General features: G+C 37.5%; 1 protein-coding gene across 5 annotated transcripts in view; it reads left to right on the top strand.

Annotated features, from left to right (window-relative positions):
* LOC128209349 (plectin-like) overlaps positions 1–27,538 on the top strand; it is a 56,271-nt gene that overhangs the window by 7,836 nt on the left and 20,897 nt on the right. For 4 of the 5 annotated variants that reach the window (XM_052913358.1, XM_052913357.1, XM_052913356.1 and 1 more), the window contains exons 5-26: positions 3,989–4,045; positions 4,794–4,865; positions 6,690–6,786; positions 8,912–9,099; positions 12,775–12,888; positions 14,931–15,104; positions 15,984–16,106; positions 16,595–16,801; positions 16,947–17,141; positions 17,372–17,478; positions 17,830–17,978; positions 19,101–19,237; positions 19,380–19,475; positions 19,742–19,891; positions 21,252–21,401; positions 21,812–21,958; positions 25,400–25,588; positions 25,781–25,927; positions 26,124–26,297; positions 26,449–26,528; positions 26,807–26,918; positions 27,320–27,475. In XM_052913358.1, the coding sequence (XP_052769318.1) occupies positions 3,989–4,045; positions 4,794–4,865; positions 6,690–6,786; positions 8,912–9,099; positions 12,775–12,888; positions 14,931–15,104; positions 15,984–16,106; positions 16,595–16,801; positions 16,947–17,141; positions 17,372–17,478; positions 17,830–17,978; positions 19,101–19,237; positions 19,380–19,475; positions 19,742–19,891; positions 21,252–21,401; positions 21,812–21,958; positions 25,400–25,588; positions 25,781–25,927; positions 26,124–26,297; positions 26,449–26,528; positions 26,807–26,918; positions 27,320–27,475 (3,021 nt within the window). Of the gene's footprint in view, positions 1–2,171; positions 2,209–3,988; positions 4,046–4,793; positions 4,866–6,689; positions 6,787–8,911; positions 9,100–12,774; positions 12,889–14,930; positions 15,105–15,983; positions 16,107–16,594; positions 16,802–16,946; positions 17,142–17,371; positions 17,479–17,829; positions 17,979–19,100; positions 19,238–19,379; positions 19,476–19,741; positions 19,892–21,251; positions 21,402–21,811; positions 21,959–25,399; positions 25,589–25,780; positions 25,928–26,123; positions 26,298–26,448; positions 26,529–26,806; positions 26,919–27,319; positions 27,476–27,538 lie in introns of all 5 variants that reach the window. The other variant, XM_052913359.1, reaches the window with a different exon arrangement.

Here is a 27,538-nt window from a genome sequence, read left to right as displayed (position 1 = left end):
CTCCAAATTACTTCAAAGAAGAGAAGATAGGGAAAAAAATGGGAATTTCAGACCAGGTCTGGGAGCGTTTAGCTTCACAACGCCATCAGAGCTGTTCATAAAGAGGAGTGAACAAGAGCCTATTGACAAGAATGTGGGTGATTTAAATATGCCGTTCAGCCCATCAAGATTACTAAAGAAGGTAGAGGACAGAGAAGTGACCCTTACACAGGCTACAAGCCCTGGGCTCGGCGCTTTCAGTTTTATTTCTCCATCAGGACTTTTACAAATAAGACAACAAGATGAAATATCTACATCTAAAAGAAAAGTTAATAAAAGTGGTATGGATCAAGAAAGTTCTGATCATAGCAATGGTACTAGCGAAACTGACCAGACCAGACAATTTGCACAAAGCTGTAAAAAAAAGAAAAGGTTTGATAATATTGCCCAGTGGTCACAGGAAAACTGCCCCTCAACTGAGCGAGTATGTAAGGCTCTGCTGACACAACAGAACAGTGATAAAATTCAGGAAGCATTTATTACAGCTGAAAACAATAAACTGAATAATGATATTAGTGGAAATGGTGAGGAAATTGTAAGAAGAGAGGAACTAGCAGTTGAACAAGTGGATCCACCAAATACGAAAATTGTTGGTGCTGAGGTATCCTGGGAAACTGCTGCTGCCAGTAACACAAGTGAAAGATTGCTCTGCGGCGATGAAGCTTTTTTAAATCCGGTCAGATATGTCAACATCATTTTGAAAGAATTTCTCTCATCAATTAAATCAAAAAGAGAAAAGGGCATTAATGTTAATAATGATGACCTTCAAGAGCTTGCTGTCATACAAGACATTTTGGTTGTGTTTATACAACAGCTTACAGATTCAGAAGTGAAGATCAAATCTGCAGAAAGTATCAGTGAGGATGTCCAGCAGAAGGAATGTGCTGTTGTAATAAAGCTAAGAGAGAGTCTTGAAGATGCTGCTCGTAGCCTTAGTGATATCTGTGGGGGTTTAGGTCAAGAGTTTGACTCTAAAACCTTTAATTCATGTGACACCACCAGACCAAAAGCTTGTCCCACTGTGCTATCTAGAGATTCCATTGGCAGTGGCTATCTTGGTGAAAGTGATGAAGACGCAGAGCTATTACAGACTGGATCAAAAGATTACTTTTATCAACCAAACGGGTTCAGAGGAGAAGGCACCAGACACCTTGGAGATATCAGCTCATCAGATAAAAGGATTGTGGTGTTGAATAAAAAAATGCAAGAATGGATGCAGGTCAGGGGAATGGACCCAGCTAGTTGTAAGAATGATGAAGGAATCAGTGAAGCAGATATTCCTAAAATGTCACAGTATTTGTATACACATTCAGAGTATCACCCTGATCATAATGTTAATGAAAATAAACTACAGACTGGAAAAGATATTGAAAGTGGACAACAAGCGGTGTACCAAGCTGCTAACACATCTTCCAAAAAGTCTGTCACTTTACTTCCTAATTTGACATTTCAAGCAGCTTCAAGTGCTGAAAAATATGCAAAAGAGCAACTTGATAAAGAATGTCAAAAGAAGACAGAAGTATTGCAAGACAGAGTGTATGAGGTTGGCTCGAAGGATGTTTCTCCTCCATCCGGTGTGAGTGATATGTGCTCTGTGATGTCTCCCAGAACACTGTGGTTAGGAACATCTGTGGAGCTTCCGGAGGGGATGGGACGGGAGGATGTGGAACTGACTGCACCCCAGCCTACACAGATCCCCTGGGAAGGGGTGGGCTGCCAGGTGGGGACTGAAGCAGGTCAGCTGGCCAGAGACATTTGGCACAGCTATGGGAAGGACTCTTCACCAGAGGTGACAAGCACGCTCATGTTCCCATGTTTCCAGTTCAATGATGTTAATGTTTCCTTCATAATTGTTTGTGCTCAGCTGTTCAATGTCTTTGTTGATGTTTGTTGATGTTTAGTTACATTTATGTCATATTATCTTAATTACTTTATAGAACAAAATTTGTTTTATTTCAGTGCTTTATCATTACATATTTCAATAAATGTTAGCAAATTATCATGAAAAACTAGATTATTGTGAGTACCATGAAATAAAAAAAGGATTTTTTTTTTAAAATGAAGCTTTTTATTTATTTGAAGTGTCATTATGATCGTTTAATTTGATCAAAGCTGTTGAATTTCCTCTAAAGGCAATGTAAGCTCCGACGGGGAACAATTATTATACGGGTAATGCAATTGTGCTGATCACTTCATCTTGTGGGAGTGTTCCCAGTCTTGTGCTTGGTGTAATAGCTTCTCCTGGATATTGCCTGCACACAATTAAAAAACCAGTACTCTGTACGTTCTAAATCTGAACATTTGTTAATACCTTTGGCTTTGTTGGTTAATTTAATGTAATAATATGATTTAATGTTGGTACTTAAAGTTCAATTTGTTGAATAAGATTTTTACTGGTTTCTTGTGCGCTGATTAAAAAAAAATGTGGTTGAATTTCATTTTTCTGTAATTATTTGTTTTGTTCTTATAATTAAATTATTTCATTTGGGTTTAAGCCTTACTGATTGCATTTTGAAGTGCTTGTATAAATCAAGTATGTTAGGGTTTGTGTGCAGATGTCCATTGCATACTGGCAGACTGGGCAATGGATGGATAATGTATTTAACACCATTGTTAGTGTCAAAGGAAACAAATCAGTGAAGTACCATTCCAGGTTGTGACGGGTTGAGTAATTGTTAGTTTGAATTCCAGACCAAACAGATTGTTAGTACATGTGAAAAAACTTCGTTCTTTTGTCTTTTTTAAACTTGGCATTTTTTACCTGATGCACTCTCACTTTTCCGGCAGGGCTTGTTTTACAATTTTCATTAATCATTACTAATGGGCCCACTGGCCAGAACATGCTCTTTGTTTGAAGAAAAATATTTATTTTAACAAATACTTAGTCAACCATAAAGATACTCATTTTTTTAATGAGCTTTTATTTGATTTTATGTGTTTTGCTAATACAGTCGAAACTCGATGGCTCGATATTCTTGGGCCCGGCCAAAGTACTTCGAGCCTCGAGAATATTGAGCAAAGCGGGATTGCTTACAGAATGTTATTTTTTCATTTGTTACATAAAGTCTTATTTACCTCGTTTGTTATTGGCTACACTATCTCCACAAGAGAAGGAAGAGTATTTATTGGGCATAGTTACGCACCCTAAATTTCGTAATATGACTTATTCGATTATTAGAAAATATCATTTTATTTTTATTTTATAATAAAAATACATTTATGCGAAAACAAGCAATTGTAAACAGTGGGTAACACAAACATAGCTTAAAAGATATATCAAAATGCATAGTAATTTAGGGATGGATAACAATTAGAGACAGAACTTAAAGTGATGGCATGTTTATTCAAACTGTTATACCATTTAAATTCGATAATAATTATAGTATCAGTCAAGCAATTTTAATCGATTAGCGCCTTGTGCTTAATGAAGCCAATCAAACAAATCAAGGTGTGAGATTCTTAACTGAACCCGTGAAAATGACATCGACCCAAGCAACCAAATCGAAGTGTGAAATTCTTGTTTGGGACCGCAAAAACAACTTCGAGCGAGGAGAAATATCGACCCTCAAGATATCGAGCCATCCGATCGAAATTTATATGAACAAAGAGTAAATAAAAATCGGTCCTTTTAATTTGGTTCGAGCCAACGAGGATATCGAGCCATGAGATAACGAGCCAACGAGTTTCGACTGTACTCATAATAGCATTGCGCTCATTAATGTGGCGATAATTTTGCTCATATTTGCACAGCATTTTTTACTTTACTTTTGTATCTATTCACTTGTAAGCTCTCTCTTGTTTCTTCTCTGGTGCGGAGATCAGTAATTTTACAAGTACACTATGGGTTTTGTTTTCTTTATTTCCATATATTGTCTAAGCTGAGATGCCTAAGCTGGGTGTATGTTGTGAATCTTGTAACCACCTTGTGTCCTTGACCTTGCACTTGTAGGAGGGTTCCCCTGCCCAGGGTCACCAGTTGTCAGGGTCACCACAGACTGGGGACACGGTAAGCTTTCATCTCACAATCTCACCAACCTTCTATATGTTTGTATATTTCTCTGTACTCTGTAACATGATTAAAACTTTTCTTCTGCTAATGCTAATCGCAGTGGCAGGGTGCTGCTCCCTCCCACCTATCAATGACCAAGCAGGTAAAAATATTCCCCAGACTTATTAATAATGATTTGGGGAAGTTTAGCTTGTGCTTAAGTTTTTATAGTATAACATAACAATAGTATTGAAACCTATAACTCTTGTGATTTAGTACTAGTTACAATTCCCCTATCATTGTTTATAAGCCTGGGGGATAGTTTTGCTGTTTTGGTAATTCATAGGGGGAGGGTGTGGCCATGGGGGGGGGGGTTGACACAACCATGCACACTGCCCCTGTGATGCTAATGACACAAAGTCTTGGCATATTTATCTTATACATAATTATTTTTTAATAATTGTAAGTTACAATTGCTTGAAAGATCTGAATTTCAAATAACGGTAACATTGGTGAAAAATAAGAATGTGTGTTCTATTAGTTCATTTATTTTGTATTATTTTGAAAGAAAAATCAGATTTTCCAATATAATTAACTTAGTATAAAATCCATCAAGAAGAACCAGATATTTGGATGACATAACCTAATAAAAGGTACATAAAGAGAAGACAATGATGATATAAATTGGTAAATGTCATTAGACAGCCCCATATTAGAATGAGGCAATGTGAGGTCATACATGTGATATGTCTGTGGTTTATTACAGCGTGATGGGGCCGGGAAGAGGAAGCAGGCTGGTCGCAGCCTCACTCCAGACTCCAGATACATGCTGGACAAGGTCAGTTTAACCGCCCTGTCAACCAACCTCCCCTCTCTGCCGTACACTCTATTTACCCCATAGACAATTTGCTTCATCAACAGATTTTACAATGAATCAGCTGAAAGAATGCCTGTGGACAACATTACTTAGCTGTAACTGACACAAGTCAACAGTGCACTTCTTAATTGAATGCATTCAATGTTCTGTTACCAAAAGGGGAAACATAAATCTGGCACACAAAAGCACTTATGGACAAATATAGTGGTTGTCAGTGCTGAGAAAACCTCAATATTCCTTCTGTCAATGTTTGCTCAGCTAATAGTTCCATCTGTTGTAGTGATTACATATTCATTACCACTGCAAACTTCAACATGCTTGGGCATGATTGTCCACATTTCTTCATTGATTACAAGGAGACTTGTGATCTACAATCAGATTGTTATAGACGTAATTCAATCAAGAAAACAGTCATTTTAGAAAGATTTGGCTTTAATCAACAGTCACAAATAAATTGATATTTAACCCTAACAGATGCCATAATAGTAAAAAGCACAAATATGTTTAACAGTGTGTGTATACCACGTGATATATAAAATAGGTCATAAATGCTACGTTGGAATGCAATATTTTGCTTAGAATGAAGACTTTAAACAAAGATAATTTAACTATTTCTTCACCATTTTAAATGAAACATAGCACAGTCTATGCCACTTACAGAACCCCGCCTTCGGTCATTTACTTGAGTTGTATTGAGAGTTCTGTTTCTTAAAAACACTTTGACAAACCTTTTCGCAAAACCGCTTCCTGATGGAGCACTGTTAAAACATTATTTTGGAAACAAGTTTGTCAAAGTGTCTGAAGAAACTAATTACCTAATCAATCTCTGGTAATAAAAGGAAGGTGGGGCTCTTTAATCGGTATAGACTGCCCGTTGTTTCATTTAAAATGGTGTTGAAAATGATAAGTTATCTTTGTTTTAAGTCTTTATTTTATGCGAAATGTTGCCTTCTGATGTAGCATATAATTTATGACGTAATTTATCACCTGGTATTCACATCCTGTAAGTCATTTCAACATAAACACCTGTTTTTTTCTGTTTAACATTAGGCCACTCCTAACTGAAGCTACAGTTGTCAGATAAACTACACCTATTTTTAATAAATTGCCATTACATGTATTTTTATTCTTGAGTGGGCCGCTCATACTAATTTTTAGCAAAAAATCTCTAAAATACCAAAACAAAAATAATCTTGTCCAACCATGTTTTATCAAACAAGGAAAAACATATTATTAGCCTGTCTGTTCTTCTAATTAAAAGGTTGAGGTTTTCTGTGTCATTGTCATCAGCTTTACAATGTCTATTTGCAAAAACTTAATCCTTGCCTACACTCAAAGAAAAAAGGTATTAAAATAAACTTTGTACATGTGTTGCCAGAAAAAAATACAATTGGATAGTAAGGCCTATAACTCACTGTTACGCCCTTTTCGACAAAAGACTTGAACAGAAAAGCATTGGTGTTAACTCACATTCCCTTCAACTTTAATTTAAAAGGAGATTAAATATCTTTACTGTCAGGATTTTCAGTTGGAGTATGGTTTCTCCTGTACATGCTTCATGTAAAAAAAAATATTTTCTTTTGCCCACTCACTGCAAATTTTCTTGGCAAAATTCTGAGGCAATTTTTTTAAATGAAACACAGATTTAACTTGGCATCTAACAGAATGCCATTTAACCAACATTTACAACCTTACAGTAGACTTAGTGATGAATATGTGTCATTGCCAGTTTTCATTTATCACTGTTCATAAGAATGTTCATGCATATTGTTTTCATTTTACCAGGAGATGACGGAGAGCCAAAACAGGAAGCTGGAGGGAGAGGTGTCCACTCTGCGGACAGAGAACAAACTCCTCAAGGACAAATACAATCGTGCCAATGGTATGTGTAATCATCATTCTACCATGCCCAGGGTATGTGTACAGCTCATACAACCATGCCAAAGGTATGTGTACACCTCATACAACCATGTCAATGGTATGTGTACACCTCATACAACCATGTCAATGGTATGTGTACACCTCATACAACCATACACAGGGTATGTGTACACCTCATACAACCATGCTGAGGGTATGTGTACACCTCATACAATCATGCCCAGGGTATGTGTACACCTCATACAACCATGTCAATGGTATGTGTACACCTCAAACAACCATGCCCAGGGTATGTGTACACCTCATAAAACCATGTCAAAGGTATGTGTACACCTCATACAACCATGCCCAGGGTATGTGTACACCTCATACAACCATGTCAATGGTATGTGTACAACTCATACAACCATGTCAATGGTATGTGTACACCTCATACAACCATGCCCAGGGTATGTGTACACCTCATACAACCATGTCAATGGTATGTGTACACCTCATACAACCATGTCAATGGTATGTGTACACCTCAAACAACCATGCCCAGGGTATGTGTACACCTCATAAAACCATGTCAAAGGTATGTGTACACCTCATACAACCATGCCCAGGGTATGTGTACACCTCATACAACCATGCCCAGGGTATGTGTACACCTCATACAACCATGTCAATGGTATGTGTACAACTCATACAACTATGTCAATGGTATGTGTACACCTCATACAGCTATGTCAATGGTATGTGTACACCTCATACAACCATGCCCAGGGTATGTGTACACCTCATACAACCATGTCAATGGTATGTGTACACCTCATACAACCATGTCAATGGTATGTGTACACCTCATACAACCATGTCAATGGTATGTGTACACCTCATACAACCATGTCAATGGTATGTGTACACCTCATACAACTATGTCAATGGTATGTGTACACCTCATACAACCATGCACAGGGTATGTGTACACCTCATACAACCATGTCAATGGTATGTGTACACCTCATACAACCATGTCAATGGTATGTGTACACCTCATACAACCATGTCAATGGTATGTGTACACCTCATACAACCATGCCCAGGGTATGTGTTCACCTCATACAACCATGCCCAGGGTATGTGTACACCTCATACAACCATGCCCAGGGTATGTGTACACCTCATACAACCATGCCCAGGGTATGTGTTCACCTCATACAACCATGTCAATGGTATGTGTAGACCTCATACAACCATGTCAATGGTATGTGTACCCCTAATACAACCATGCCAAGGGTATGTTTGACCCTCACTTTACCATCATGGTTTATTGTAGTGTCATAATATAACTTTTGATTATTGGCTGTTGTTTGCCATAATTTGTATTGATTGATAATGTTTTATGCCCATGAAGGGCGGCATATAGTTATTAGACCGTCTGTCAGTTTGTCTGTCCATCCAAGTGGTTCTGATAAATAACTAAAGAATGCTAAGGCCCATAGACCTCTAACTTGGTAGGGTAGTTGGTTATTACAAGCAGATAAACCCTATTGATTTTGAGGTATGTGGGTCAAAGGTCAAGGCTGTGGTGACCTCAAGCTTAAAATATGTTTCCAATCAAAAAACTGAAGAATGCTTAGGCCCAGAGACCTCAAACCTCAAAGGTCGGTAATGACCAGCATATGAACTGGATTGAATTAAGGTTTGTAGGCCAAAGGTCAAGGACATGTGTTCATCTATTTATTTGAATTCCGTGAATCAAAGGTAAAGATAGTGGTGACCTCTAGTTGAAGATCTGTTTCCTATCAATAAGTCAGTGCTTAGGCCCGAAGACCAGTTGATACCCACTCAACTTTGCAGTGACTTTTCATTTCCATGTGCTTTGCTCTTATATATTGTTACAAACAATTTTCCAAACATCATGATAATATGCTTCATACTCAAGGCTATCTGTCAATACAGGCCCAAATACTTTTTGCTATCTGTCCAATGAGGCCTTTTGGGATGGTTTGTCACAATCCTCTGACAGGTCGTGCTTTAGGTTATTTAGTACATATATTAAATTGGTAAACTTAAGTACCCACTTAAACATTCAAAACTGTTTGAAATGCAATATCTGTAATCTGTCTGCCATGTTACAGCCCGTATAGGGGAGCTTGAGAGCGAGTTGTCTGAGGCTCGGGATGATCTATCCACACTGCAAGATGACCTTGACCATGAGATGACGGAACTGACTGCCCGCACTCGCCAGGAGATGGATCGTGACCGTTCTGATCTGCAGGCCAGAGTTGTCACCCTTACAAAGGAAAACGAGACTCTCAAAATGGAGGTACAGTCTCCTTGCTGAGAACATTAATGTACTACTTTTTAGCTCACCTGTCACATAGTGACAAGGTGAGCTTTTGTGATCACAATTTGTCCGGCGTCCGTCCGGCGTCCGTCCGTCCGTAAACTTTTACTTTAAACGACATCTCCTCATAAACCGCTTAGCCAATTTCATCCAAACTTCACAGGAATGTTCCTTGGGTGGTCCCCTTTGAAAATTGTTCAAAGAATTGAATTCCATGCAGAACTATGATTGCCATGGCAATGGAAAGGAAAAACTTTAAAAATCTTCTTCTCCCAAACCACAAGGCTTAGGCCGTTGATATATGGTAGGTAGGATCACCAAATCGTCCTCTACCAAGATTGTCCAAATTATGGCCCTTGAGTCAAAATTGGCCCCGCCCCGGGGGGTCATGGGTTTTCTCTATATGTTTATAGTGAAAACTTAAAAAATCTTCTCCTCTGAACTTACTTGGACTAGAGCTTAGATATTTGGCAAGATTCATCGTCTAGTGGACCTTTACAAAGTTTGTTCAAATTATGGCCCTGGGGTCAAAATTGGCCCCGCCCCGGGGGGTCATGGGTATGCTCTATATGTTTGTAGTGAAAACTTCAAAAATCTTCTCCTTTGAACTTACTTGGACTAGAGCTTAGATATTTGGCATGATTCATCATCAAGTGGACCTCTACAAAGAATGTTCAAATTTTGGCCTTGGGGTCAAAATTGGCCCCGCCCCGGGGGGTCATGGGTATACTTGATATGTTTATAGTTAAAACTTCAAAAATCTTCTCCTCTTAACTTACTTGGACTAGAGCTTAGATATTTGGCATGATTCATCGTCTAGTGGACCTCTACAAAGATTGTTCAAATTATGGCCTTGGGGTCAAAATTGGCCCCGCCCCGGGGGGTTAGGGTATTCTCTATATGTTTATAGTGAAAACTTCAAAAATCTTCTCCTTTGAACTTACTTGGACTAGAGCTTAGATATTTGGCATGATTCATCGTCAAGTGGACCTCTACAAAGATTGTTCAAATTATGGCCTTGGGGTCAAAATTGGCCCCGCCCCGGGGGGTCATGGGTATACTTGATATGTTTATAGTTAAAACTTCAAAAATCTTCTCCTCTGAACTTACTTGGACTAGAGCTTAGATATTTGGCATGATTCATCGTCTAGTGGACCTCTACAAAGATTGTTCAAATTATGGCCTTGGGGTCAAAATTGGCCCCACCCCCTTCGGGGGTCATGGGTTTTCTCTATATGTGTTATAGTGAAAACTTCAAAAATCATCTCCTCTGAACTTAGTGGCTTAGAGCTTAGATATTTGGCATGATTCATCGTCTAGTGGACCTCTACAAAGTTTGTTCAAATTATGGCCCTGGGGTCAAAATTGGCCACACCCCGGGGCTGATGGGTTTTCTCTATATGTGTTATAGTGAAAACTTAAAAAATCTTCTCCGAACTCACAAAGACAAGTAACGTCTTAATTTAAACTGGATAACATATTTAGTACACATACCAATTTTCAATATGGGCCACATACAACAATTAATAACAAATATACATATATAGATACACACGTAAAATCAAGTAGTGACAAGAGCTTAGATATTTGGCATGATATATCATCTAGTTGACTTGTACCAATATTGTTCAATCTTTGGCCCTGGGGTCAAAAAATGGCCCCACCCGGGCGGTCATGGGTTTCCTTATATATGTATATGATGAAAACTTATAAAATCTTCTTCTCCGAAACCAAAAGGCGAAGGCCTTAGATATTTGGTATGAAGCATTGTTTATCGGACCACTATTAAGATTGTTCAAACTTTAGCCCTGGGGTCAAAATTGGCCACGCCCCGTGTTCATAGGCTTAGGTTTTCAATATTTTTATATAGTCTTATATAATAAAACTTTAAAAATCCTCTTCTCCAAAATATAAGACCTAGAGCTTTCATATTTGGTATATAGTGTTACCTAGTGGACCTACACCAAAGGTATTCAAATTATTGTCCCGGGGTCAAATTGGCCTTGCTCAGGGGTCATTTGTTTTTACATTGTCTTGTCACTTAAACATCTTTTCCTCTGAAAGTAAAGGTCAGAATGACTCCATACTTGATATGTAGCATCATTACATGGTCCTCTCTCAACTTTGTTCAAATGGTTTTGTTTGGCCCCTTTTAGGGGTCACCAGAGCAAAAAATAGAAAAACCTTTAAACAACTTGATCTTATTAACTGCTTGATGGATCTTCAAGTTTGAAGCATCCTAGCATGGGCCTCTGTCAGGTCTTTTCAAATATTTTTTTTTGGCCCCTTTTAAGGGCCACCAGAGCTAAAATTAGTAAAAAAAACTTAACATTTTCTTCGCATGAACCCCTTGATAGATCTTCAGCAAATTTGGTTTGAAGTGTCCTTGCATGGACCTCTCTTAAATTTGTTCACATAATTTTGTTTGGCCGGGTTGCCAAGGCAACCTAAAGGAAAATGTCAACAATTGGTTATAATCATCTTCTTCTCCTAAACCCCTTTGACAATTTTGATGAAACATCATAGGAATGATCCTTGGTTGGTGTTTTTTCAAAATTGTTCAAAGAAATTATTTCCATGTAGAACTCTGGTTGACATGGCAGCCTAAAGGAAAAGTGTCAACAATTGGTTACAATCATCTTCTTCTCCTAAACCGCTTGTACAATTTTGATGAAACTTCATAGGAATGATCTTTGGTTGGTGCTTTTTCAAAATTGTTCAAAAAAATTAATTCCATGCAGAACTCTGGTTGCCATGGCAACCTGAAGGAAAATATAGGCTGTCGTGTCCGCGCTGTGACTTACTCTTATATGAACAGATTTTAAAATGACTTGCCATATGTTTTCGACATATCAAGACAACGTGTCGTGTGCAAGACCCATGTCCCTACCTCTAAGGTGAAAGATACACTAAGTGTTTATTCACAATGGAATGCTGAATATGAGGACATAAAGAGTGTTGGCTGTCATTTAGTATGATTGGTGTTTTTTTCTATGCTCAGAGGCAATTTAATATAACTTGCAATATGTATTTGACACATAAAGGCAAGATCATATTTTTATGTACTTGTTCATAGATCAATGTCACATTGGGGGGCATTTGTCACATAACCTGACAGCTCTTGTTCAATATTCTTTGAGAAACAAGCTATATTAATAACAAAGGTTAAACTCTTTTACTCAGGTGAGCGATTTAGGGCCATCATGGCCCTCTTGTTATGTTTACCATGGACAATTATTCTATTAAAGCTAAGTACCTATTCTGTTCATTTTAGAGACATGGACAAAGTCATTTTCTAATCTAATTGACTGTTTATTTTGAGTTCTAAAAAGGCTATTTTAAACAACTACTATTAACACATTTTGATCTGTAGGTGATTATAACTATAAATCAATTAGTCACCATTATAATTAAATTCAAATAAGGCAAAAGAGTTTCTTATAATTAACTTTTTACCATAGTTAAAGATTTTCCTACTCTTATTGAATTTCTTCTAAAGTATGTTTCTTGCAATTATATCTGTAATCCATAACAGAGTCAGTTAATGTCAGGGGCATGTCTGGTTTAAACTCTGACAAAGTGGTGAGGTTTTAAGGCCCTGTTTTTATTGTGGACTTTTGTTTAAGGATTAATGTTAGCATTTTGTGTCGCCAGATGTTGGGTCTTGAGCGGAGGCTGGTTGGGGCACAGACAGCCACAGAGCTGGCACAATCCAGCGACAAGACCCGCACCCTGGAGGCCCATAGCAGCGAGATTGCATCACTTAAGGTATTGAGGGATGAAAAAAAGCATAAGAGTGAGGCAGTTATTTTCATAATGCAATAAAGATAATTTAATTTTATAACACAATTTCATTCCATTCCACTGGTAATTGTTAATTGATCATGCATGTGGAATAATTTTAGTTAAATATGGTTTTCAGTAATGAAACACCCTACTTTCAGTATTTCTGAATTGTCAATTTTTCACCCATGTTCATGTCCTTTAAACTAAACTTGATTAGGATGTCTAGATAAAAGATATGAGAAACATAAAATGGTGATTCTGTGATGTGTGTGTGGTTGTGCAATTGTGAAGTAGTGTGTCAGTGCAGGAGTGTGTATGTCTGGATTGAACCTTGACTTGGCTGTTTTGTGACCATTCATCATAGTATCTTACAAAAACTTGCCATAAAGGTTCACAATTATGAAGTTGTGTCCAAGGTTGAAATATGTCTGCATCAAAGGCTCTTTACAATCTCGATGTGTAACTGATTGGGGTCTAGTTCAATGTAACTTTACCATATCATATCAGTATTTATAAGCCTGACTATTCGAAGAATGTGGAGAGCTATACTACACATCATAGCATTGGTATAGCCCTCGCCATCACACCTTGGTTAAGATTTTCCATGTTAGCAACTTTAAGTCATTATCTCAGTAAAGTCATCATGTATTGCATTTAAACTTTTCATATGTATTCCCAAATATCTTACCTATTTAATTCATGAAGTTAAATAACACTATTTTGAATATAACCAAAATTATGGGCCTTTATTATTCAGCTTAGAAATTCTGGTTAAGGTTTTGCATGTTATCATATTTTTGTCAATATCTCAGCAAATACATCATGTATTGCATTGAAACTTTATACAACCTCCCAACCATCCAACCTTCTTACTTAATGGAGTAAGATAACTCTCATCTTGCACATAATGTAACTTTTGCCCCTGTATTATTAGACTTAGTAATTCTGGTTAAGGTTTTGCATGTAAGCACATATCAGTCAATAACTCAGCAACTACTTGATCTATTGCATTGAAACTTCATACAATGAAGTATGATAACTCTATTTTTTATATAATGCAAATTTTGCCCCTTTTTTATTTAACTTAGAAGTTCTGGTAAAGGTTTTAAATGTTGTCTTATTTAACAGCGGTCTATGCATGTTTGACCAAAACTTTGCAATCCTTAAACTTTGAAGTTGCATAATAGACATGCTCACTGTCTCTGCTTACAAAAACATTGCTTTTGTGCATCGTTTTTGTAAACGAAATTTTCATGGAAATGGCCCTTAAATTGCCCACTCTAAATAGTAGAAGTTGCCCAATTCTTCTATGTACTCATTTAGGTAATGCACACAACTTCTATTTTGAACGTAACCTCCTCAAAATGGATCAATTTTATATTTGATTCACAAAGAATATGCTCAGCCCCCGTGGCATAATGTTAACAGGAAATGTAAATAAACAGTACATTTCATCACTTGTTTTTGAAATTTACATTATAAATATGAGCAATAAACACAATGAATAATTGTCTATTTATTGAAGTTAAATGACATTACAGAATGTACACTTAACAAATAAGAATACTAGTCAGACAACCCATGAATCCATTACTTAAACTGTATAGTTGTGACCATGTGTCTTCTAAGTATATATGTACTTTACAAGAATTACAAGGATTAAATTAACTTTTTTCATTTTGATCCTGAATTAGTTGATTTCCCTCCCAACAAAAGCCAGAAAATTAATGTCTCACAAACATTAATGATTTCACAGTATTAGTCATTGAGTGTGTAGATCTTCGAAGTAAAGATGCCAGTTTGTCAATGTTGATTGATGTCAGCAGCCAAATGTAAAAAACAGGATAGACCTTTGGTTTGGTCAAAGTAAGCCAATATGTTTATTGAATGGTCAATTTATTTTAAATGCAAACTAGCCTGAAGATAACTGTGGGCAACTTACCCATGTTTTATGAAATTGGCTACATATGAGCACAAGGTATGTTTAAGCACACACATGAAATTTATGGTATACCGTTTTTCAGGAGGAGTTGACACGTGTGAGAGGTTTGCTGGCAGAGAGTGAGCGGCAAGTGCATGAGGGTGAGGAGCGTCATGCACAAGCTCACCGGGACATACAGAAACTCACCAAGTTCACCGAGGCTCTGCAGCAACAGACAGACGCTGGTAACACACCAGCTGATATTTCTAACAAACAGGTACACTTCCCAAACACATGTTTGAATATATCAACCATCAGTTAAGTATCAAACAAAAGCTTAAAACGGTACTGATCACATGATTGGGGTTTCCTATCAGTCCTAATTTTTTATAACATTTTTAGATAAATTTGCCAATATATTAAGAGTGTTGGTAAAGTTTGTGGACAAAATATAAAAACATTAAATTGTATCACACATTGGATATATATATCACCATATTATACTGTTCGTCACTGAACAGATTGAAAGGTTTCATGACTTTATTCCAATAATTGTGTTTTTTACGACAAAGTTTGCTAGCATACCTTTATACCAACAAGCCATCGATGTCAATTACAATATATGAAATATATTACCTTCCCACTTTACAAGTATAATCATATATATGAACTATTTATCATATTGTTACCTGTGTAAAAAAGCCTCACAAATATCAAATATAAACCTCCTTATATGCCCCTATATATGAAACTGACTTACTTTCGTATTATCATGTTAATATTTGATATATTTCAATTGTCAACAGTCTTTTTAGACATACCTCCTATTTTATAAAACATTGGTTAGAAGCATAAGACAGGTTGTTATCTGTATAGTACCCAAATAATCGCCATATCAGTTTAGTAGCCTGATCCAATGATCTCACTGTCATTATAAGGCATTTCATGGCCAAATAGCATGTGGAAGGTTAAATAATTTGGGTCCCAACTGTTCACAGTGAAGTTATCACAATTTCCTTATGTCTGTGACTTCTCCCTAGTAAATCATACTCTTGCTAGATATATTTCATCCAACCACACAAATATGGTTAACTACAAAAGCATCATAACTACTGGGAACACTGTAAATTTCCCTTACCGGTATGTTGACATACAGGTGCGTTCCCTAGAGCGGCGTCTAAAGGTGACAGAGGAACGCCTGCACCAGGAGAGGGCGGACCGTGCCAACAACCTTTCATCTGTGGAAGACAAACTCCTCACCGACAATGCCAAACTACAGGTGACAAACACGTTAATTTGATATACATATATGCATATATTTAGAAAATACTTTTTTAATGCATTAACTTTTTAAAACTGTCTGTTTTTCAACCGGTATTGTTGTTGTCAAGGTCAGTCATTGTGCAAACACTTGACCCTTGCCCATCACTCAAAAGCTGTTCAAGATATTGAAATGGAACTTGATACATTTGCCACAGACAATACTCTCATATGATGCAAACACTTTAATTCTGGCTTTTATAATTGTTTGGTAATGTCCGACTCCCTTTTTGGAATATACACCCAGATGAACTTTGTAAGTTCACTATGCATAGCTCTTGTTGAATGTCAGTATGAAGAAAAAAACTCTTGCTGGAGGAGCCTCTGTAAGCTTAAACAAATACATGTTGTCTTTTTTTATTGGCTTAAATATTCTTTTTTTGTTCTTCAGATTCTATTTTGTCATGTCTGTTTTGTTCACTGGATTAAGATGTATTTCCTAAAAAGGCTTCAGAAAAGGAATTGACCAGGCAACTTCACAGAGAAAAAGAAAAGAACCGCAACTTTGAGCAACGAGTGAAGCAGCTACGTGAGGAAAATGAGAAGCTTAGATTGGCCATGCCATTTGATGATACCAGTCTTCTTTCAAAGACGGGCACATCCTATGACATACCATACAGCAGTCATACAACAGACAGAGCTGAAACATTGAAGGTTTGTAAAAATTGGTTACATTGTTTTCCACAAGGAGTTTTTACACTGAGTTACACTTTGATATGAAAATATTGAATGTTTTTCACACTTACTCACAATGTCATGAATGTGCACATTGCATGCTTGGTGTTGATCTGTTGTGTAGAGCGTGTCGGAGGACATGAACTACATCATGTCGCAGATCGAGCAGCAGGACGGGCTTCAGGGGACAGTGGACCGCGACGAGGTGATCCGTGTTGTCTGGAACAAAAGGGAGCTGGCGTACCGTCACCTCAAACAGTACGACTTTCAGCTCCAGGAACTGCAACTCTCAGACAACAACCTTGTGGACGGACTCAAGGTTACCTCCCCATACACTCACATGTTCACACTTTTCACTGCTCTGCTGCTGTTAATTAACATTTTATACAATTTGTTTGCTTCATCTCTAAGAATCATTTTACAGAAACGTTTCTGTTCAATTATAACTTCTACCTGAACTTCCTATCAAGTATTCCACACAGGAGTGATGTTTGTTAAGCCATTGACTATAACATGGATCTCCTTCATAAACAGCGCATACTGTTGTAGAATCTACGTGAGACTTACGGCCAGGCAGAGGGAAAACTGGCATCCATGGAGGAGGAGTTGGCTGATGCTCGCAGTCTCGCAATTACACTCGAACACACATACAAACAGTGAGTTTCACCCTCAACTATATAGGCAATATGTGTATTTTCTTTGTCTGCTATAAATATTCATCAAATATGATATGTCATCTTTCTGAATGGGGTAAAATATATCAAGAATCAGTATACATGAGGAACTGTTTACTTTTGTTCAGGGAGTCGGCCACAATCCTATCACACTTCATTTCCGAAAGTGTTTCAACATGCACTGTTTAGTCTAATCAACTTAGTAAAAATAAGGTATTTAAATAAGTACTGCTTCCCTCTCTTAAAAAAGAATATTAATATCAGTTAGATGATACTTTGCAAAACCATGATGATGATGCATATTACGATCTCCATTATTGTTGCGGTTAACAGACAGCTGGAGGTGTTGGTTCAGGAGCGTCACAATGCGTTTGCAAGCCTAAAGACAGCAGAGGATCTACTGGCGGCTGTGCGGGCAGAAAATGAAACCCTGCATCAGAACGTGGCCCTGGCCCACACACACGGCATGGACCACCGAGCAGGTATGATCATGAAACAGTTTCTTGCTGTTTAATTGAAAGGCCATGCCAACAAATAATTTTCATTTAATTCCAGTTTCTGTTTGTGTATTATGTAATTATTAGGGATGGCAACGAGTACCCGAGTACTCGATCGAACGTCCGAGTACTCGAGTACCAAATCACTACTCGAGTACTCGGAAAAAAAATATATTAAAACATCACAAAATACACGATTTACAGACAAAATATCAGATCTGGTTAGTTGCCAAGAGGACAATTTACGGTCCCTCTAATCCCCGCTGTGTACACAATTGACCTCAATCAATTAGTTGACAGTTGTTGTGATAGTTGCAAACTGTCAAAAAAGACCCCTCTTTCAAATTAGCACTGATGTCAATTAGCGAAGTTTTGATAGTGGTACTTTCACCTACACAATTATATTGTATACCAATTAGAGATCTTTCACCAAACAATGGACGCTAACGAGCGAAAAAGTATCGACCGTAAAGATAATTGATTTCTTAATGGGCGTATTTTAACTATTTTTGCAATGATTATCACAATTGATTGGTTGATATTTTAAATCAAGCATTATGAATATTAATGAGGTAAACAACAATTACACAGTACGAAAAACTATAATTTAAAAAAATAATTGTAAAGTAAACAACTGAACTTCGTGTTGAATTTCGTTTACTATTTTTATGTATGCTATCAATTTTCGTTCATTGTAATTCTGATTGTTGTTCATTTCTGCAGCATACTTGTATAAAATGAAACGAATAAGACAAATTAAAAGCCTGAAACAACATTTGTTTTCTTTTTATATCATTTTTTGTTATAATACGTAATGAAAGTTTACTTTAAAGGTGAAAATGACCAATAATACGACCAACGCACAATATACGTCATTAACGATACATGTATACACAATCTTGTCTTTGCGAACACTTTTTCAATTTTTCCGAGTAATCGAGTACCCGAGTACTCGATCGAACGATCGTCCGAGTACTCGAGTATTAATTTTACTACTCGTTGCCATCCCTAGTAATTATACTAATATGCACTTTTTAATCTATAGGAAGGTCAGACAACCTGTAAGTTATTGTCAAGAATAAAACACTGTGTGCTTTACATTGTCAGGTGGGAAGGACAGTGAGACGTCGGATGCGGAGATGTTGAGGAGTGAGGTGTTGCGGCTCACGCGGGCAAACAAGTTGATGGAGGGTGAACTTTCTACTCTCCGTATCCAGCTTAACGCACGAGAGATCGCTCTGAAGGTGAGCCGCGCATGATTATCTATGCCAGCTTTGTGCTGATCTATAGTCTATATAACATAACAAGTTTTCATTTGGCATAATACTGTTTTGATAAATTGGTTCTGTTCAATGCCACCTGATGTTGATAATGTTGTATATTCAGGATGTTGAGAGTGAGTTAAGCATGGTGTATGGGCGGCTAAAGGGGGAGGACAGCGATGACAGGAAACAACAAAGGATCGATAAACTCTCAGCTGAGGTATGCTTCACATATACATGTTCAAACTTCTTTCTTGTAATTTGACAATGATCATGAAACATCAGAATTAACATGCTCAATCATTTGCATATGTGCATTTTATTGCAAAATGATGTGTGCACTTATATTGTGCGAAAAGTGGAGATTTTAAAACAAGTTTTTTTAGGACTATGAGTTCTTAAAAGGGTCATTGGTGATCAATAGCATTTGAAATTTGATCTCCACTTATCTTGATAATCCATGCAGTCACATGTATGTATGTGCAGGTGAAGGAGGGTGAGGTTGAGCTGAGCCTGGCCCGGGAGCAACTATCACGGGCCAATGGTGAGGTTTCTCGCCTCCAGGCAGAGCTGACAAGCCTCAAGAAACAGAATATGAAAAATCGCAGCCACAAAACTGAACAGATTGAAACAAGGGTAAGAATACTTTTTTTTCTTGTGTTTTTCTAGCATATTTAAATGTATAGGATGTGCAGACATTCACAGGTCTGGTTATTTCCACTTTGCAATACCTTGATTTCAATTTTACATGTACTTTGAAGACTGTTATTATGGGGAGATATATTGTTTTTGCCCTGTCCGTCAGTCAGTCTGTCACTCCTTACTTCACACTTTGTTTCCGCTCAATTACTATAGAACGCTTAGACCCAGGAACTTCATACTTGGTATGCTGGTTGGTCATGACTAGTAGATGCCTCCTATTGATTTTGTGATCAGTAGGTCAAAAGTCAAGGTGGCGGTGAACTTTAGGTGAAAAACTGGTTTCCGCTCAATAACTAAAGATCCTTTGGGTTCAGGAACTTCATACTTAGTATGCTAGTTGTTCATGACTAGGAGATGACCCCTATTGATTTTGAGATCAAAAGGTCAAAGGTCAAGGTTGCGGGTACATTCAGGTAAAAAACAATATGTGGGCGGTGACCTTTAGCTTAAAAATAGTTTCTGTTCAATTACTAAAGAACGCTTGTACCCAGGAACTTCATACTTGGTATGCTAGTTGGTCATGACAAGTAGATGCCTCCTATTGATTTTGAGATCTGTAGGTCAAAGGTCAAGGTCGCCATGACCTTGAGGTGAAGAAAAGGTTACTGCACAGCAACTAAAGAACGCTTGCACCCAGGAACTTCATACTTGGTATGCAAGTTAGTCATGACTAGTAGATGACCCCTATTGATTTTGTGATCAGTCCGTCAGTCTGTATGTCACACCTCGTTTCCGCTCAATACTTAAAGAACGCTTGCACCCAGGAACTTCATACTTGGTATGCATGTTGGTCATGTAGATGACCCCTATTGAATTTGTGATCAGTTGGTCAAAAGGTCAAGGTCACGATGACCTTGAGCTGAAAAATGGTGTCCGATCAATAATTGAATAACACTTGCGCCCAGGAACTTCATACAATACAAACTTTGTTTACATTTTTCAAGATAAATCAACAACACTTTCTTCTCTTCACTATTTAATACAGGTGAATAAACCAGACTTCACTGTTGTTTCGTCTCCAGTCCAAATTACAAATTTCATGTACATAATTTATTTTTTATCAGCTACGACCACACAATAGGGGACACAAGCACTTTTTCAAAAAAGCAATCTAGTTCATTTTAACATGTACTGTTAAGAGCATTTTAAATAGACATTGGGCCAGGTAACTTATTTGGTAAAGCTTATGACTTGCAAGCAGCTATTTATGGATTCCAGACAGCCCACATACTCTATTGAGCCCGTGCCCAACTATTTATATACCATCATTTTTATAACATTACACCTGTCCCAGGTGCTGCAGGAGCTGCGTGGGAGCCTGGCTGAGCGGGAGGGTGATGTCGCAGGCTTATCCCGTCAACTGGATGACACAGAAAACAATCTACAGAAGTTACGTCAGGACCTCTACATTGAACAGATGCACAACTCTGAACTAGAGGCTGAGGTACAGGATTAGTCTTTGATTAGTGTTTGATTGTTGAACAGTATCACATCTTGTCTTAATGCTTTCCTCATTTTGTAGTTGTAGGAATGTATATGCCTATTTTTGGTATATTTTCTGATCATAAAATTGTACTAGATAAAGTACAAGTCATCTAATTAAATGAACAAGACCGAATTCTTATACTATAGCTTGGCATCAGACTTTTGAACAAGCCCTGCTGTATAAAATTTAGAATTTGAGCGCACCCAAAATACATTTTAACAGTGCCAGGCTTGTGGGCTTGTGCTAATTTCAACCTCTGAAGTACTGATTTACAAACGTTTTTATGCATCCCTAAAATTATAAACACTTGAATAACTTCTAAATTTATGACAGCACATGGTGTATACATGTATCTGTTATTGTTTCAGAATGAGAACCTACAGGAGACTGTTGCCCAGCGTGCCCAGATGTTTGAAGCCTTGAGTGGGACTGAGCGTGAGCAGCTTGCCCAGTACCAAATACTTAAGGATGCCATGGACAATGCTAGCCAGGAGCTGGCACAGAAACATGCCCAGGTAACACACGAGTCAGGCACCCGGTGTGCCATACTCCAATCAGCCGGTAGAAACAAAGGCTAAAAGGTGAGGAAAAAACTCACTTCAAATGTTCAGCAATTATCTTGATATCATTGGTTTTATCATTGGACTTCGCAAGAAATTATTTTTTTAAATCAATCCCAGAATTTACTCCTTATCAAATGTTTTTCTTCTTACCCTAAAGTATCTTGAAAAACCACAAATCACAACACACAAGGGTGTTGGATGACAGTGCCAATTAGTGCAATACATGTCATTGATACGTCTGGACTCAGTCGGTAAATTAAGGGTAGTGTCCATTGGGTCAGTCCATTTGTGATGCATCTTATTTGTTTGATGATTGAATTGGGTGAATCTATAGTGATGAAAAAATTACCAGACCAGATTGAATTGTTCATGATCAAAAAAAGGTTCGTTTCAAACACATACCGTAAATGACTGGTTATAAGACGATAGGGGGTATTAGACGCAGGGAAAAAAATATGTGCTAAATCGGGGAAAAAAACTTTTAATTTATGTTTTGGGTTAAAAGACGCATAGAAAAAATGTCAAATTGTCGGGCATTTTCGGCCACCATGTTTGTTGACAGTGACAAAAAAAATTTTTTTCGTGAAAATGGCGATGGTTATCTTTAAAACCATACAATGATAACACAAAGCAAAATTGGTTTCATTTTTATTCGTTTCATGTGATATAAAACATAACAGATTATTTAAAATAAACACATTCAATCAGCACATATTGCACAAAGAAACACACAAATTGTCATTCACTAATCCTTAAATCGCTTTCCTCAAAGCCCTCAAATTCCTCGTCATCGTCGTCACTCTCGAAGAAACGCTCCATTTCATCTTCCGTCATTCGTGCTTCTGTTTTCGCCACTTGCGTACGTTGACCTCATTCATCGTGTACTGGCGACCCGCTGCACGATTGCCGTGCTCTTCAGCATAGCTGATAACAGCTAGCTTTTCTCGTGCTGTGTACGATGTACGCACTTTCCCCATGATGGCACTAAAAAGTACCTAGTGTGACAATTTGTTGTTGGATGGCACTAAAAAGTACCTTTTATGACAATTTGTAAGATTCTTTCTGACAGTATATCGTAAACAAAATACGTCAAGAATGATAAGTTAAGTTTTGCAAAGACCTTATATTGTACGAGTTTGTTCTCAAAATGTCAACACCTACAGAAAAGAATAAAGAACGTGACAAAGTGCGAATAAACAAGACCATTATCGCAACAGTTTGTAGTATTGGTATGTTAACAGGTTAAAGGCAGTCGAGTTTTTCACACCTTATCGTACAACTGACAAAAAATATTTTGACAGTGCCCAACTTTGCTTTCTTATATGCAAGTTTAATTATTGTTCAATTCAATTTATTATTCAAAATTAAATTGAATAACTTTAATCGAAAAACATTTAATCCAAAAATATTTTTGTTAAAATTATAAACGTCTTACGATATACCGTATACCGATCTTTAACTTGCCGTTTTAACCCGTATATAATCGATCAATATGACGCGAGTAACTTCCCTTTCTACATAAATGTAAACAAACTCTCAGCTTAAAAATCGACCTCAGAAAAAAACTTTGAAAAATTGTTACGGGTTATTATACGCAGGCATTTTTTTGCATCGAAATCTGAGGAAAAAAAGGGCGTCTAATACCCAGTCATTTACGGTATTGTGATGTTGCATTCATGGTGGGCTATACTACTCGCCCCAGCGTCGGCGTCGGCGTCTGGTTAAAGTTTTAGGGCAAGTTGGGATTTTCACTTATAAGTCCAATACTCTACATTCAATTGACTTAATACTTCATGCAGTTGATCAGGGCCATCACATGATGAGGTTAGATAACTCCATATTATTCTTTACACAGATTATGGCCCCTGATTGACTATGGAACTTAGGTTAAAATTTTATGGCAAGTTGGAATATATATTAATAACTTCTATATCCTTTGTTCAATTGACTTAATACTTCACACTGTTGTTCAGGACCATCACACAATGAGGTTACATAACTCCATATTATCCTAAATACAAGTTATTGCCCCTGATTGACTTAGGTTAAAGTTTTAGGGCAGGTTAAAGTTTTAGGGCAAGTTGGGATTTTCACTTAAAACTCCAATACCATTCATTCAATTGACTTAATACTTCACACAGATGTTCAGAGCCATCACATAATGAGGTTAGATAACTCCATATTATCTTTTATACAAATTATGGCCCCTGATTGACTATGGAACTTAGGTTAAAGTTTTAGGGCAGGTTGGGATATTGTTTAATAACTTCTATACCCTTAATTCAATTGACTTAATACTTCACACAATTGTTCAGGACCATCACCCAATGAGGTTACATAACTCCATATCCTTAATATAAGTTATGGCCCCTGATTGACTTAGGTTAAAGTTTTAGGCAAGTAAAAGTTAAGGGCAAGTTGGGATTTTAAACTTCTATTTCGTTCATTAAATGCACTTAATAAAATTCAAAATTATTTACGACCATCTTACAACAAGAAACATAACTCCATTTTAAGCCTAAATACAGATTATGGCCCTTGAATTTTTTTTTTATTATTATTATTTTAAATTTCCTTTGAAAGGCATATTTGTATATTCTTAACCACATTTTCATTATGGGAAATCAAGTTATTTGAATGACTTGCGTCATTGTTTGGGCGGAATGGTGGGAGGGCAGCATCAAAGTCACCTTATGTATCGAATAATTTTAGTTAGGTTTGACATAAAGAGACCAAACTTGGTATTATTACATCGTTATTGTATTCTAAGTCAAAGCGGCGTAGTTGAGCGCGCTGTCTTACGACAGCTCTTGTTTTAAACTTTTTTTCTTAATATGTCTCCCCACATGCTATGCAAGCGGAGACATGTTGTTTTTAGTGTGAATGTCTGAACCTCTGTTTGTCTGTCACACTCATGTGTCCGCTCCATATCTCCTAAATCCCTAGAAGGATTTTCATAAAACTCTGTTCAAATGTTCACCACATTGAGATGATGTACAGAACCCTCATAGCAGGCACACTGACTGCAGCCATAGACTTTGTCTCCTCTCTATATCTTCTTTACCCCTTCAAGGATTTTCCATTGGGAATTGGATCTAGCAGTTTGAAAAAAATGTGACTTTTTTATTATTAGACCAGTTTATAAACATTGTGAAATTAGTTTGTGAATAGATGTATGAAATAATTAAACATGTTAGTAAAAGAAACACAACAATAACATCCCTGGTGATCCCAGTCAGCATCATATCTTCATGTGTGATTTTAGCAATGTCGCTTTCATTTATTCTTATCTATGATTTCCATGACCTGTTCAGGATTTTATGATCTAGGCCAGATATAGTTAAATAGAGCACAATGTCATGATGTTAACCTGGTTTTGTTGGTTGTTCTCAGATCATCTCACTGGATGTAAATCTGAGCAGCCAGAAGGACAAGTGTGCTGAGCTTGTGGAGGAGCTAGCCCGTTTGCACAACTCCTGGAGACGTGACGACACCCAGGACACACCTGATCAGTTGCCTGCCCACCAGCTGCAAGTGAGAGAACTGGAGAAGGAACGGGCGCAACTCAAACAAGAATTACAGGTATAATATCCAGTGTATGCGGAGGCCCATACAATCCAGAACATTATTATGTAAGTTTAACTCTTGAGCCATTTTGGATATGGGCTAATTCAAGAAAGATCTCTTATTAATTGATTTAAACACACTCAAATACAGTTGACCATTTACATATAACATACCCAGTACATGATTTTCTAATTTGTGTGTGTACAGCAAGCGTACAGTGCTATCCAGGCATCGGAGGAGCAGTACCGCACTCTGCAGACCGAGTCTGCACAGCTAGAGCAGGAACTTGTCAAGGAGAAAACTGTCATACTACAGATAACAGCAGAGAAAGGCGAGATTGAACAACACCTAGAGGTGAGTAAACCTGCTGTCTACAATCCTGTAGTTTTTGTTCTAATGTGAGAGTTAACACCCAAAATATTAAATGCTATGTTTTTATATCATCGTTTCATACATATCATAACGTACAAAAATTCATAATCGAAAGGTCTTAGAAGAGAGCAAATGATAACCCGTGTTCTAGATGTAACCCTGTATCTGTATGTGTCAGGAGTTAGCTGAGGAGCATGAGTCTCTGATCACAGAGAAGAACACCGGGGAGGAGGACCTTGTGAGACTCGAGACAAAACTGCAGGAGATCCTTCACAAGTATGAGGCCCAGTCCCGCAAACAGCATGGGGACTTCACCAAGGAACACCAGGGCATTCCACCTGAGGCTAGCAAGGTGCAGATTTTTTTCTAGCTCTGGAAAAATTTAAAAGCCGCCTACTATGTCAATGTTATTGTAAAAACATGCTGTGTTTTAGCTTTTTCCCTAGCTTTCCCTGCAAGTGAACCATGTATTGTTACAATGTTGATATGTGATGTTGTTTCAGCTGGTAAGTGAGCTGGACTCCCTGAGGCTGGTGGTTGATGGGAAGGACAAGGAGATAGCTATGCTCCACGACAAACTCAGGTAATATGTACAGTGGAAATGTTGAATATGTCATTTCATAAAAAAAGGTTAACCATTTGTATGTTGTTAATTGTGGTTGGTCATTATTAAGATGTCTTGTTGTAATTAATTAAATAATGTTGACTAATGTTTGTTTTTAAAAACTGTCATTTAATTAAAAATATTCTACCTAATTGTAAGAAAGAGAAGTCAAGCTACAAGTTAGAGAAATATTCAGGTTATATGCTGTATTAAGACTGTAGTTAAGTACCTGTATTAACCTATGTGTTGTTGTGCAGTCGTCAGGGTATTGAGCTGGACTTCCTGCATCGAAAGGTGGAACTGGTTCACCGGGACAGTGTTGCAAACAGGGAGGATGTCGCACGGATGATCTCTGAACTCACACTCAAGGTGACAACCATCGCATAATACAAAGTTCCTTATTACAGTAGCCATAAACATTCTGGATTTGGTATTTTTAGATTAATCATTCATTGTTCACCTGCATAATGCTCACTGGAATACATGTGTGGTCAAGATAATGTTTTCCAATAAGATAAGATTGATGAAGCCATTTTTTGTCACACGGAATGTACTTATTTTGTCAGCTTAAAAATGCATTGGCATTGTTATTTATAAAATCGTTAATAGCTGCCTAAAAACTAATATGTTTTCAATACAGTACACTACATAAAATTTTAACCAAGACACCCAAAATGTGTCACAAACCCAAATCAGCAATTACACAATTACCTGAGCCACGGTTTGTAATGCCTGTCCAGGCAGTGAGAGTGTTATGTGTTGTGTTCCAGATGAAGGAGGCTGTGTCTACGCGTGAGGTGAGCCAGCTGCTTGTGACGGAGCGCACCAAGCTGGCCAACGAGAAGCAGCACCTGGAGGCGGAGCTGGACCAGGAGAGGCGGAGCAGGGATGAACAACGACGGGAAATACACGATATCATCAGGAAGGTATGCTGTCTGCATGCTGGTGCATGTATTCACAGACTGTGATGCCTAAATATTCCAATATTC

This window comes from Mya arenaria, chromosome 11 (assembly GCF_026914265.1).
Source record: "Mya arenaria isolate MELC-2E11 chromosome 11, ASM2691426v1".
Lineage (NCBI taxonomy): Eukaryota > Metazoa > Mollusca > Bivalvia > Myida > Myidae > Mya > Mya arenaria.
The sequence above is the reverse complement of the archived record's forward strand: the minus strand, read 5'-3'. Positions and strand labels throughout refer to the sequence as shown.